At 43.5% G+C, this 14,859-nt stretch overlaps 1 protein-coding gene across 1 annotated transcript; it reads right to left on the bottom strand.

The window, feature by feature from the left end:
* Positions 1 to 3,010: 3,010 nt before the first annotated feature.
* rap2ab (RAP2A, member of RAS oncogene family b) lies at positions 3,011 to 14,838 on the bottom strand. Its single transcript, XM_012840654.3, has 2 exons — positions 12,526 to 14,838; positions 3,011 to 4,625 (listed from the first exon to the last, which is right to left on the bottom strand). Exons 1-2 carry the CDS (start codon positions 12,837 to 12,839, stop codon positions 4,388 to 4,390), a joined length of 552 nt encoding a protein of 183 aa, XP_012696108.1. The 5' UTR covers positions 12,840 to 14,838; the 3' UTR covers positions 3,011 to 4,387.
* Positions 14,839 to 14,859: the final 21 nt, after the last annotated feature.

The raw sequence follows: 14,859 nt of genomic DNA, 5'->3' as shown, positions 1-14,859 counted from the left end.
GGGGGGGGGGCAAGTTGGATGCCATTAGCACAAATTATGTCTCAGACAGAGCCTCCCAGAAACAACAGTAAATGCAGTCATGGTTAACAGCCATAAATCATACAATGTCCGGTTGTTTTCTGAAGACCAAAGTTTCATCTTCAGGACAGCTTTTAAGGAGAAAAACATCTTGCTGATGAATACTCCAAAGGACACTTTCATAGTCATGAAATGTCTTTGCTGCTGAGTGATCATACGGCACATGCTTGCAATCCAGTCCTGGATTATGTTAAGGAAATGGGAAAACAGTATGGAGGACTAAAGGTAAATTAGTGTAAGGCAGAGGATGATGTGAGGGCACAACTAGTCGCGAAACTCCCGAAAGCAGATTATTTGGCACTACAATTAGATGAATCCACAGACGTGTCAAACGACCCTCAGCTTTTAGCGTTTGTGTGGTTGTCGACCAAAATGAGATGCAGGAGGAATTTATATTGTCTAAGCAGCTGCATGGACGTACAAAAAAGTTCAGAGATTTTCAAAGTGATCGACAATTTTTTCCTTGAACATGATATACCCTGGCCAAAATGTGTCGCGATGTGCACAGACGGTGCAAGAGCCATGTGTGACGCACTGAATGCTTCATAGGGAGAATCTTGTTGCCAAAGACATGAGTGATGAATTGTCAAACGTCAGGCCTCTCACTAAGTATGAGATATTTCATCCATACTTAAGCTTCTCAAGCTACTCAATTATTTGTCCCTCTCTGAATACAGAGACAAAATGTCAATAATAAACCGAATAAATTGAAACAAGTTGTGTGTTACAAATTATGTATAATTATGTTCAAACATGTGTAGGGGAGTGTGTTTGTGTGTGTGTGTGTGTGTGTGTGTGTGTGTGTGTGTGTGTGTGTGTGTGTGACTGACACTTAGTTCCAGATAAAATAAATGAATATCAGGCCTAAATTTGGGGCGGCAGGGGTGGGGGTCCCTGCTCAGTGTCTCTCTCAGCCAAGGGGTCCTTGGGCTGAAAAAGGTTGAAGACCCCTGGTGTAAGGATTAACACTGTCAGTCAGTGCTCAAGCGATCTTGGTAAGCACAGCTAGAACACCTAATGTACTGTCCAATGTGGTTGCTGGTATACACTATGATTTTGAAACTCGTATAATATGAGTTTATTATACGATCTATTTTTCACACAAAGTAACAATTGAACAAATATTCATCAAACTGTTGACAACAGAATAGCTACACTCAGCCCTTATGCACAGGTCAACTAACCCTGACCATAACACAACCCTTAACCAAACTCTCACCACACTAAATCCAGACTCTGGCCTCGAACTCGAATTAGCACCATACCTCAAATGTAATGCTAAATTCATGCCTCACTGTCAAAAGAGTGCTGACAGATTGTCTATTGCCAAAAATATGACCAGTTAAAATAGAATAAATATAAGGAGTGAAAACGAAATACCGAAATGAAATTTTTCACAAAATGTATCAGAAAGGGGCATTTTTGTGAATATATTCAGTGCTCAGTTTCTATTTCATATTTTTCGCTTACTGACAGAAAGTCCTGAATTGTGGATGTTTTTGTGACACCAATGGTCATAATGTTACATTAAATACCCCTTCTTTGATGCAGTATTTGGTGTCTGCCTGAGACAAGCAGACGTATATGCCTATAATGGACCAGCAGGAAACAATGTTTGTGAAAAAAACACAAAACTGGAAAAATGGAGAAATAATTCAAGGGACGGCGCTGTCAAAATGTCACAACAATTTCATGCTGTTTGATGCTGCTATAGTGCATGTGCACTCAGAACAAAAAAACATGTCAAAATAGCCTCAAATCTATTTTATCCCGGAGCAGTCTGTGGGCTCGCCACCTTCAGCTGACTGATTTCCCATGGGCTCTTTGTCTGCAAGGGAGAGAACTGCAGCACACCGGCAACAGAACTTTTGTGTTGTTGTTGACGTGGCTGTGATAGTTGGACAGCCATGAGATTCCCTGTATGAGTTTCTTGTCAACACCCATTTACTTGTTGGTTTGCCTTTCATTCTAAATTAATATGCATGATATATTATTAAAAATGCACTAAATAAGATAGCGTGTGCTGTGAAATTCATACTCATGTTCATACCGTCTCCAATGCAGTTTCTGTTGCAGCTGTGACGTGTAGCTTAACCTCAGTGATTATATACGCTGTCTAGTGTTTATGTCAATATGATGGTTATTAGCCAGATTAGATTATCTTCATCAGTCTATATCTATATCAGTCTATGTCTATATCTATATATTTGATTATCTACATCAGTGTTACAGCCGTGGCACCCAAATATATGGGTCATTTCCCTGACAACCAGGTCTAATTATGAACATGTCCACCACATCACAGGGGCTAATCTGTTTGTTTCCTGTGCTCCAACCCCTGTCCTCCCACAAAGAGGCTATTACTGTAAACCAACACCCTGATCCGCAAGGCAAAATGAATAACATGTCCAGATAAGATCAAAGGCACTTTTCCTTCTGTAATTGCATTGCTTACCAGGTAGTGCTTCACTTGCAGTTTGTTTGTGAGATATGGCTTCCATGGGGAACATAAGTAACAGTCCTGGCCAGGGTTTTGTTTACAGAGGCTGCATGTAAATAACACACTGGCCAGCGAAATCCACAGACTCATTATACGTGGAGTTCAACTCTTTCCATATTGTTTTTAACGAGTAAAACCTTGAGCAGACCCACACAATAAAAGTTTCAAGCCAATCTGGAACTCAACAGAGAGAAAAAAAAGGTTTGTGTGTGCCAGATATGATGATGCTAGGGTTCTGTTCAAATGTCAACCCAAAGAGCACTTTTGGTTCTCAGTACATTCATTATTTTTTCAAAGAAATACTTTTAGAGGACTGGGACAGGAGGATGTAGAGAATTAGAGAAAGGAAAGATGTTGGATGACTTTTTCGCTAGATGATCCTTATCACAGGAACCATTCCGTGAGCCCGTAGAAAGACTGCTATGTTAAGAGTGGTGTTGAGGGTGTTTTTATTGTGGTTTTAAAAACAAAAGATTTCTTAGGTGATGATAATAAATCTGAAAATACAAAAAAAAAAAAAATGAAAACAATGGTGAAGGTTAAAAGGCAACCATATATCCACATGGCAATGTAGTCGCAGGCCTCAACATCTGATTCAAAGTGTAGATCCATTGGAATATTCCAGATTATGTAATCTCTACAGACACCTAAAATGATGTGAAAAACAAAACAAACCTGAACAGAAAACAATGTGATTTCCAAATTAGCCATGCACATGTTTGATAAATCCACTTACATTTAGCATTTTCCATAAAAAATATACACAATTGTGTTATATACAATTTGTCTTACATTTATTCTGATTTGTCATGGTAAAATCAGGATATTCTAAACACACAGGTGGAGTGTTCTCAAGACTTTCCATTTGAATGTAACTATTTTGAAAACATGTCTTACGCTATCGATGTCAACTGGCAAAACAGTGATTAACCAAACATTCGCCTTAAAAAAACTAATTTGTTTTTGACACTCTTTATAAAACTTAAAGAGGGCATGTCTTTCTTCTTTCATTACTCGCTTTTTTTACATTTATCACAAGTGAGGCAAAAAAAGATACGTTTCACATTCTCAACATTTGGGTAGAATGATGGCTCTACTAGGGATACTGACCACTCAACGCCTCCCCAGATTTAGATCTCAAAGTCTACTGTTTTTTTTTACTGTATTGAATCAAGCTCATTCCAACATTCAGCTTAATTTCCCTGATGAGTCTTAATAAATGCCCCTGAGCACTTTAATGGGCCTAGAATGGTCCTTCCAGGAGACACCCAGCACTCCAACCAATCTGGTGCTCATCAACGTTTCCGATAAGACTTAAGTGTCTTGTCCCGAAGATGTCACTGGAGTGACCAAACTGGACCTCAACCTCGGATGGGGCTTGAATGGCACAAGACAAGTTTCTGTGATCAACACTAGATGTTCCTGACCAACTTAGGTCAAGAGATTAAAGAACAACGGGGCAGGAGAACACACGGTTTCATGATTGGGCATGTTGTTTGATCCAGTTCCTTATTAGTTAGTTATACGCTTTATCCACTTGGCTTCATTTAAAACACCAAACTGAAAGGGTGAGAAATCAGACATAACTTTGCCACGTGTTATTGACGTGCATATGGAGAGTAAACTTTGCCACTCACAACCAACAGCAATTCTCTCTTCCATCTCTGTTGAGATTGAGAGACAATTGCAACAAGCTCCTTCTGGTGTCATTTGATGGAATGTGATTTCTTAAATGGTGATTCAAAATGGTCACTTCTCCACCGCACTTATCAGCATAACCCTTAACCCTGAAAGATGAGGGGAGGAGAGCTATTGTATATTGCAGGAAGAACAGCACGGGTCCTCCTTGTCCGGCAGAGAGGCGTAGTCCATCTGCCGGACGATCTCGGCGAACAGTTCGTCCACCATGGTCTTGCTTTTGGCCGAGGTCTCCATGAAGGGGCAGCCCCACTCCTCCGCCAGCGCCTGGCCCTCGCTCGACGACACCTCCCGCTCGTTGTCCAGGTCCACCTTGTTCCCCACCAGGATCACAGGCACTCTCTCATACCTGAGTCAAACACAGCCAAAGCAGGTCAAGGAAGAACTGGAGGGTTAATGTCACAAGCAGGGTTGCCTCTTAATAACAGAAACACATCAAACACAGCCAAAGCAGGTCAAGGAAGAACTGGAGGGTTAATGTCACAAGCATGGTTGCCTCTTAACAACAGAAACACATGAGAGTAGGGCTCTATATGACAACTGTGGCAATATCATTCTGAAGATTCTGCATAGTACTTCCCCATTAACCAAAGGCTCTCATGGTTATCCTATATCTGACACATTTGTTCTTATAAGCACAATACACTGCACATTGCTTTTTAATCTTTTAATCAATACCAGTTTTTGTAATGCACGCAAAACCTATTAAATTGCTGGGTGAATGAAATGAATAAAATACATTTGCCTGGCACTGCCTTTACTTCAACGTCATGTAGACGACAAAACATTTCCTCTACATAGTTATGAACCTACATTTCGTCGACTAATTTTACAGACATAGTGCACTAAATGTAATACACCAAGCACTCTGGTTTTCATCACAGCAGTAAAATACCCCTATGGCCAGCTCATAAAGACTGAAGTGACCTTGACAGCTCAAGGCGTATTTGATTTTTCATCCACACCTTTTCTGACAAGGACGCACTTAACCTTTAAGTAGTGCTATCATGCAAAACAAATGTCCTGAAAGCTTCTGGCGCCTCTTCCACTTGTGGCTGAGAAACTTTATCAAACGTATACGGGACCCGCTCAAGCATTCTTCATACAGAGTCATGCAATGGATGCATGCATAATTGAATGTCCTGTGCTCTCACCGAACCTTTCTGTGCAATGGGGGCTGCATTGTAAAATGACAAGACACACTATCTTCTATTCATTTTGTCGGCTGCTGTTCTGGAACTTCCTGCTTCCTGGTGGAGAGGCAGCAGTGCAGGACTGAGCCAGATTAAGAGTCAGCCCATGTCAGGACTTTCTCTTGTGTCTACATACATTTACAGAGGCTGTAGTTTCATCACCCACGGCCGCCCTCCATTCCTCTCCTGCCAAGTTGAATAAAGCTAAGGTTTGTCAGCGAGTAGCTGTAATGGCCTCTGTTTCACGTCCTGTCCAGAGCTCGCCTGCACATCTGCTACTGGGAGTGCCTACTGGCCCGGGTCGTTGTACAGTATAAACAATAAACCTTGGAGACTATTCTCAGGGCCAGCTGCGAGCTCGGAACATGACATTATACCCAAAGAGAGTTAAGCCATGTCTGAGTGTCCCTGTGAATCTGTCGCAAGAGCCTTAAAAGATGAAGAGAGAAAAAAAAATTGGCACATGAATTTATTCTCCCATTCCGGCTGTCCGAGGTCTGGGGCCTAATCAGTGGTTTCTAGGGGTCGTAAAAGGTCCTGGACATCCCAAAATAGGTAGTCTCACCTCTCGATGGCCATTCATCACGGCCCCAACGTACTCCGAAATCACAGATATTGATCTGTCAGGGTGGCCCCTGAAAAGAATTTTTTTCTGTCCATTGGTGGGGAAGGCCAGGAGTGCGGGGAGTGGAGCTATCGGAGCGTGGCCCCGGGAACCCAGACGAGCTGAGTCATCATCAGCGGGGGGTGGGGGGGGGGGGGGGGGGGAGAGGGGGAGAAGGAAAGGGGGAGAATTATGGCCGCTCCGCCCCCGCAAAAAACAAAACGGATGAATGGATGGAGTGGGATAAAAAAGAAACTATCATTGGGCGATTAGTCTCGTTAAGGAGAGGGGGGATCATCCCTGGAGGCGGTGGGCTTCCATGAGTGATGGTCTGTCCGTGACACCCCATTGTGTGAAGAGGGGACTGGAGGAGCATGAGGTTTGCTCGAGGAAGTTAGCTGTATTACAGTGCCAAACGACTGATGAATTTAAACTCGCTGGCTGAGTTCAATGAAGACCCATTTACTAGAGTTTTCCTTACATGCAGTGTAAGAATAGCATGTGATAAGCTGGGCATCAAGCATCAGGCAACACTACAAAAAATGTCTACTCTTCACGTTATGATATACCTTGACTCAGCAATGTTGAATGCAGAATGGTACTCTGAACCTCTGACTAAGAGACACTGCTGGTTGCACATCTCTATAAGAGGATAAACTCCTTTGTCACAACCCCAACATCCTTGTAGCATGACGGGCGCTCTGGAGGCAAACAGAACGTGGTGGGGTGTCATCAAAGTGCACGGTGGGATGCTGTCAGCCCTCCCCCCGTGCCCAGGGACTGCAGCGCCGGCCTTTACACGCGCAGCACGAGCCGCGGGGCTCTGGAAGCCTCCTGCCGGCGAGGTGTGAAGTGTGTGGGCGGGGAGTGCTACACAGACGAAATGTCACCTGGAAGCAGAGAGGGGAGATCGGCAGGGGGAACGAATGCCCCACAAATAACCCAGGCGATACGCGGGGGAAAACTGCCGTCCCCGTCGCGGTGCTCTTTCGGTTGCAGCAGTGCACCATTGTGAATGTGAGCGCAATCAAGGCTAGCCAAAAAGAAGGGGCCTCACCAGCGCTCTATGCAGAGAATAAGACCTTAAAGGAACAAAAGGCTGGGAGGTACAACTCAGCAGTGATATTCAAGGCCAGGTCTGCAGACATTTAAATCAATTGAGTGTGCTAGATGAATGGGTAATGGATCATAAATGACTTTTTGGCCTAAATTAGTAAAAATATATTTCTGTGGAGCATATCGTTTTCTTCTATTTGGGCAATTCTTATGTGTATTCGCTTTTACTTGCTGCCAAGTCATATGCTGCTGCATGGGCATATTTGCATTTAATCATTTAGTTTGTCCAGCATTTATTGTAGCATACACTTGCTTTACAATAATATAATCTGGAGGTCACTAGAGGTTATCCTTCCCCTGATAGAATGTAGAGTGCAGTTAGAAAGTGCAAAATAGTTTCTAGCGAGTTATACAGGAGAGCAGCATGGAAGTCCCTATTAAATAAAAACCCTTTGAATTCCCCAAAATGACCAAGTTTAATGACCAAGTTTTTAAACACTGTTGGCAACAAACTAGGCCTTCCACTTGCTGTTTCCTGGTCACTGTTTAGTCACTCTGCCTCTGAAACGCATCAGCGAGTTTTCTGGCAGCACTGTAGTTCTCATGAGTAGGAAGCATGCAGACATCATGGATGATCAACTTTGTCATTTTATTTATTTGTTATTTGCATTAAAACCTGATCAGTTCTGCACGCACAGAGCATGTACACAGTATATACCTCTTCATTATGTTGCCTTGAGCCATAAACAGCATGAGGCTACATCAACCACCCCTAAGCCCCATTGTACACTGCGCAGCAATTACACTAATTAAGCCTTGACATGCACTTTCCACAGCACAATAACCCTCTAGCCACTCTCCTCTCCCCGTCTCCTCTCCGCTCCCCTAGTGCTACGCTGCTCTTTTGCCAGTGCTCAGCACTTAGGACCGTCCTCTCCGCCGCAGCAGCGAGTGCTCCTCCGCGGACGTGGATGCTCGTTAGCCATCCTACCAACCCCCCCTCCCCCCACACCCCCATCCCCTCCCTTGTTTAGCTCAGAAGCATCAAAACCAGATGTGGTGTCCCCAGGGACGTTGCGCGAAACAAAGCATGCTGGGATTGTTATTTTTTGGGTGGTAAATGTTGGCAGGGGGTAACTCACACTGTGAGGGGGCTGCTGGGGAAGTTAAGTTAAAATAAAAATATATATATCTATATATATATTAAAAGGAACAAAGGGAAAACAGAACAAATCAGCTGTACATATATTACAGACAAAACAGTGGAGGAGCACCACTAGCCTGGAACTAAGAGAGTTAATATTACAGGCCTGCTATTACTGTAAATGTCTAAACTGGAAATGCCAGTTTGTTAAGAGCTTGCGGAGACTACTGTTTGTACAGTAACTCGGAGGACAGTTTGCACACAACTCTCCCCAACAAGAGTACACTGAAATATAACAATTTGCAACAGCAACCAATAACCCTCTTGCTTGCTTTGTTTCAAATGATTTCACAGGACTGCTGCTACAGTTGCTCTACACCACCAGCACAGCGTCCTTCTCTATTACACTCAATATGTAACGTCATCTTCTAGGGCACCATCTGGTTTCATTTCCACAAGCAGCAAAAAAAAATCACAACAGACATCCCAGAGAATATGAACACTTCACACTGCACACAGGGAACGCAGCGTGAGTCCTTTCACTTTGTTTTGGAGAGAGAGAGAGAGAGAGAGAGAGAGAAAGAGAGAGAAAGAGAGAGACTGAGAGAGAGAGAGAGAGAGAGAGTGAGAAAGAGAGAGAAAGAGAGATGTCGCCACCACTGAGGGATGGACTATGAGCCGTCAACCAGTCCCACTGCATATGGAGTCAGGCTGCAGCCCACACCGCCCACCCATCCACCACAGAAATAATGCCACGTGAAACCCAGATCTCCGGGCGAGTGGAAAAAATGACACGAAAGTAGTTTGTTGATAAACTCACAGCTGAAGACAAACAAACAAAAAAAAATAACTCCAGGAAAACAAAACAGATGGAGGAAGGACTGAGCTTCAGAAGGATTAGGAATGTACTGGCTGTTTGACTGTATGGCTGTACAGACTGCAAAGAAAGCCATAGAATCTAAACAGATTTAATAGAATAACTTAGAAGTGTTGTATCTGACTGTGTTTTCCTTCACTGTGCTAAATCATAAAACTGTGTGTATACTTTTCGTATGCGCTTTATTCACTACCTCCATTCGCACAGAAAGACACAAGTATTCCCACCACACACCATGGCCTGGAGGATACGTCTCCTATGACACATTTCAGCTTGTCATCCTGATGTACAATTCTTCTTCATACTTTTAAAGCCATCCACAACCTTGCCCCTCCTTACCTGTCTGACCTCCTTCACACTGCCACTGCCACCTCCACCCGCTCCCTCAGATCCTCCTCTTCCATCCACCTAACTGTCCCCTCTGCCCGGCTTACCACCATGGGGAGCAGAGCTTTCAGCCGCTCTGCTCCCAAACTCTGGAACTCACTCCCACCTGACATCCGAAACATTGACTCCCTCCCTCAGTTCAAATCCTCTCTCAAAACCCACCTTTTCAGGATTGCATTCTCACTGTAGTTGCCATGCTGTTTTTACTTGCACTTTTAATTTTAATTGTTTTGTTATTTGTTTGCTCCTGTTTTAAATTGTAAAGCGTCCTTGAGTGACATGAAAGGCGCTGTGAAATAAAATGTATTATTATTATTATTATATCAGTCTTGCCCCCAAAATGGTCTCAGTCATCGACTCATCATCAACATAAACGTTTAACTTTTTTTGACATTAAACTGCATTTAGGCAGTTGTTTTTGCTGGCTTTATAGGTCAAGAGTGGCACTTAATCTTCTCATAATGTTCATTGGGATGGCATGTTGGCATTATAGACTACACTCTAGCATAATGTGGATGGCGGTCTGTTTTAGCTTCTACAAGTTAAGGAAACACAATCTATGAATCCGAGAAATATGATCAACTAACTACCTAGCTACATTACTACATAGCTTGTAAATGTTTCCTTACAAGAAATGCAGTGCCACATAATAAGTACTCCGTACATAACTAAATGGATAATAAACCCTTTAGCAACTTACAGTAATTCATTACCCGTAACCCATATGAGTAATGCAAGCCAAACCAGAGGAGTACAAGCAGTGTGTCTTTTTCCTCCAGTCTGTGAGGGGATGGTGGTGGGGGGAAGGGGAAGGGGAAGCAGGGGGGGGGGTTACTGACGGACTGGGATCTAGCACAGATGACCTCACACTTGGATCCCCCATCCACTTCCCATTCCCATGACTTCCCTGCCAAGAGTGGTCCGTGGCTTTAGGTTATAGCGGGCTAATGCAGCCCTGATGTTTCTCTGGCTCCCGACTAAACGAAATCCCATTATGTTTTGGTGAGTGGGCAAAACTCAGCGTGGCGCATTACTGTTCGCTGCCTCAGCAGGAATTTCAGGCTATTTGTCCTATACGTGAAAAACACACCTAGAGATCACCTACATCTGCCAATGGACTATATTCTACTTTACAAGCTCTGGCACACAACTGCATGCCACAGGCAGATACTATACTATCTCACAAATGCTGAGTGTCTGTTTTCAAACCTCTCAGCATAAGTAGGCTACTCTTAGTGCACAAATCAGTCCACTGAAGAGCTTCTGGGAACATATAAAGCCATCAGGTAATAGGAACTCAATTAAGTTTCTGCACAAGTGTCTTAAAAGGACTTAACATTGCATATTTGTCATGAAAAAGGTGAATGTAAGAAAGACAGTTACAGTCATAGTTTATGAATAGTACAGTTGTGGCCACCAGTAAAATCCAGATGTGAAGATGTATTTAGTGGCCTCAGTGTAACGGAGTTGAAAAATCCGTTTAACTACATAATGTATATACAATGAGTTTCGCCATAATTCAGCAGTTGTAAATAATGTTGGTGTTTTGGAGCCACCTCTGGAGCTGTGGTGTACTGCAGGTCTGCAGTTTATATGTGTGTACAGTTGCCGTTACTAGACAGAAAAAGTTTGCCTGTCAACGATGCTGTGTACCAACTGTGACATTTGTGCATGAACAGGAATAAAAAGAACTAAGCAGTTGCAGTATTCGTCAGTCCTCAGTTTGACCACCGTCACATCAGCATTAGATGTATGTCACACATGTTGCACCTTGCTCACTGAACCCTGGTTATCAGCCTGAATTAGGACCATTTTATCTTAAATCTAGACACACTCACGGACACACACACACACACACACACACACACACACACACACACACTTTGCTGGCTTCTAAATGTACATACTGTGCTATAATGTAAAATTATATGCTATACCATATGGTACTGTCCTAAACTTAACTATGTTATGCTATACCACACTATTCCTATATATCCATTTATAGATACGTACATACATTTCACACCACCTACTGCAGCACAGAGCCAGAGAAAGAGAGAGGGAGGGAGGGGTACTGAGTTAGAAGAAGCGGTTTCAGGCATTACCCTGAAAGGAATGAGGACATCACACAGCAGTGACGTGATCCTCTCTCCATGAGGAATATTTACTCCTGTGGGACATTCCAAACTCCAGATTCCGGACCCAGGGAATGCCTCATTTAAGGCCTCACAGAAAAGTCCAACACGGAAAAGCCATGAGGCACATGGTGCTGCTGGTAAACATCTACCAGGAGTGGAATCTGGATCTGACAGTGCTCTCTCCCAGATATTCTCATTCTTCATCTGGACTCCAAACAGGCAGCAGTGGAAAAAATGAACGCTGAACAGACACATTTAGGTGAACCACAGCACACATCTGGACCCACATGTGGACCACATATGACCTGGGCTCTTCAGGCTTACGAGATTGTATGTGAGGGAAATGGTTATAATGAAAAGCTTAAAGGGTTCAGAAAGTTCAGAGATGCATAGGCATCACAACAGGCCTCTCCATTACCTTAATGGTGAAAGACACTGGGACTTACAGTACACCTGCCAGTTAACGCATCTATGGACAACTACCTCTTCCCCCCTGCCTTTCCAGCTAATAAACACACACATACACACACACTCCCTTTCTCTCTCTCTCACACACACACACCCTAAGTGCATGGACACAAGCCCTAGTCTATGTTGGGTAATAATCTTCCCTTTCTTTAAAAGGGTCTGAGGGGTCTGTATGAAGGGTGGCGCTTTCCTTTAAGTTTCTTGGCTAGGATACAGACTTACACACCTGAAGTGCCAGTGGTTTGGAGGATGTTGTAATAACTGCAAAATACCCCAGTTTATCCCTAACTACTGGCGCAGTACAGTATGTCAGGAATACAGTAGGCTATTGGTAGTGTAGAGTGTCGTGATGCATCTTGTTTGCCAGCTTCAGTTAACTCACCTTTTCACTCTGATTATCTGATCTCTCATTGGCTTGATGTCTTGGAAGCTCTGCTGGTTGACGAGGCTGTAGACCAGTATGAAGCCCTGGCCGTTCTTGATGTAGAGGTCCCGCATAGAGGCAAACTGCTCTGTTCCAGCTGTGTCAAGGATCTCCAGCACGGAGGGGGAGGAATCCACCTCTATCTCCTTGCGGTAAAAATCCTCGATTGTCGGGTCGTACTTCTCTATGAAGGTTCCAGTGACAAACTGTACAGTCAGAGCGGACTTCCCGACTCCACCGCTCCCGAGGACCACGACTTTATACTCACGCATTGCTCTTCTGGTGTGTTTAATGGCAAATTAAAAAGAGCAAAGGCTAACAGCCTGCGAGCAACGCTGGGCATGAACAAAACCGACTAGCGTGGCGCAATGCAACGCAAAACTTGCATTCCATCCTGTAATAACACAATAGAAGCTCGGCCCGGGCATGGCTGGTTATAGCTTAGCAATTATTCAGCTGCTGAAAATAAATAAGCGAAACACAAAGATTCGTCGGCAACGGCTGGACTTCATTGCAGAAATTGGCGACTGGCAGATCTGATATGTAGAGCAATCTGTCAGATGCTAAAGTAGGTTACGGCACACTGCCATGCACAATAAAATGTACAAAAGCGTGACACACTGACAAACGACATTTAATTGACAATGCCAGATCACCACATTAAGCTGAAATAGACATAAACTTGCTGCCACTACACAAGCTGCACTCCTCTTAAATTCGGCGGACTCTCCAACGTTTTATCAGGAACCTTCCGCTGGTTCAATTTAGTAGTTCCCCCGCCTAAAGTCGACACAATAAACATTTCCTCTCCGTATATTCCGCATCTTTAAGTCCTCCTCGCTCACCTCTCACCAACGACTACATCCGCGGTCACCATACAGTCGGGTGGAGACCCACTGACGCGTAATCATAGTCTCCACTCGGCCTCCGTACCAGTGAGATGGATGGGCCTAGGTATTTTCCCACATAATAGATGTACATAAACTCCAATAGGCTCGAGTATTTGCTGTAAGCCTCGCCCACAGTTCTGGTGTGCTCTTTAGGCCAGCGTGATTCCAGTGGGTTGGATTTCCGCTTTAAAAGTCTCTTGCCTCTGTGGACGAGATGCTGACATCCTCTGAGCTGTAACCAATACAAGCTGTCGCTCGGGAATGTGGCCAAGGAGGAGGGGAAAGTGCCATCCCGGATGCTGTTTCTATGGTAACATGGTACCGCCACCAATAGATCGCGCAAAGGATGCGTTTAATCTGAACACTCTTCATTTAATAGGTCTATTGCGTCCGAGTTACTACATAATTTGGGTATTAATGCAGAATAAGTTTCTAAGATCAGATAGTATCCACTCTTCCACCTTTGTCTAAGAAAAAATGGGCCTGCACCCACACTAGCGCAGTCATAGGCCTAACTTGGGATAAAGCCACAACAGTCTGATGCTGGCAGATATGGGTACCTTTTAACTCCAAGCATGGTGGTTTACCTCAGGTGTAAGGGGTTTAGGAGATACATAGCCTGACTGGTGTTTATACAAAAAATATAACAAATAAATAATGTATAAAAGAATATATTAAAACACAACTGATGCCCTTTACTCTAGTTATCCAAAAGGTTTTGTAACATGTAATGCTAAAAGTAGTAGGCCAATATCTAAAACGAGGCTATGTGACCTGTGAAATGTCAACAATCTCAAAATTATCATGAAGCCTGCCGTTCAACACACCACACTAGCATGCAGTCGGCTTTATTCATGCCCAGCACTTCACCATGTGACATTGTAGTCCTAACATGGTTGTATGTATAAGAACTAACTGAACTTATTATTATCTCATTAGACCATCTGGGATAATCAAGAGTAACTCAACAGAAATGGAGGCAAAAGCAAGGAAGTTCTTTTCCAAATTAAAGAACCATTGGACGTGTTTATTATACAGGTATGTTGTGTCTTTCATCTGAAGTTCCCCTTATAAAGACTTTTTAGAGAGTAGATGACAATGGCTACATTTTCTGTTTGACCAAATGGTAAGCTTCACCCTATCTGCGGTGACTCCGCTGAGTTAACACAGCCAACCGAATATCTCGTGTAGTGTACTGACAGCATTTAGGTAAGGAAAAGGCGAATTTGTTATGCCAAGATATAGTGCACTCCAATAAATGAAAACAGTAATATCACTATAACTCTGCAAGTAACAGTTGTCTCCACAAGAGGGCAGTCTAGGAATACCTATGCATAAATGCTATAGTCTGCCTGCCTGGTGATCTGTCACCAAAAACACCCCTTATGCAATAGGCTGATTC

This window comes from Clupea harengus, chromosome 21 (assembly GCF_900700415.2).
Source record: "Clupea harengus chromosome 21, Ch_v2.0.2, whole genome shotgun sequence".
Lineage (NCBI taxonomy): Eukaryota > Metazoa > Chordata > Actinopteri > Clupeiformes > Clupeidae > Clupea > Clupea harengus.
The sequence above is the reverse complement of the archived record's forward strand: the minus strand, read 5'-3'. Positions and strand labels throughout refer to the sequence as shown.

Coding starts and splice junctions, on each gene's coding strand:
- rap2ab (XM_012840654.3), bottom strand. CDS start 12,839: ATGCGTGAGTATAAAGTCGTGGTCCTCGGGAGCGGTGGAGTCGGGAAG. Junction 4,626..12,525: donor CAGATAATCAGAGTGAAAAG/GTGAGTTAACTG, acceptor TGTTTGACTCAG/GTATGAGAGAGTGCCTGTGA.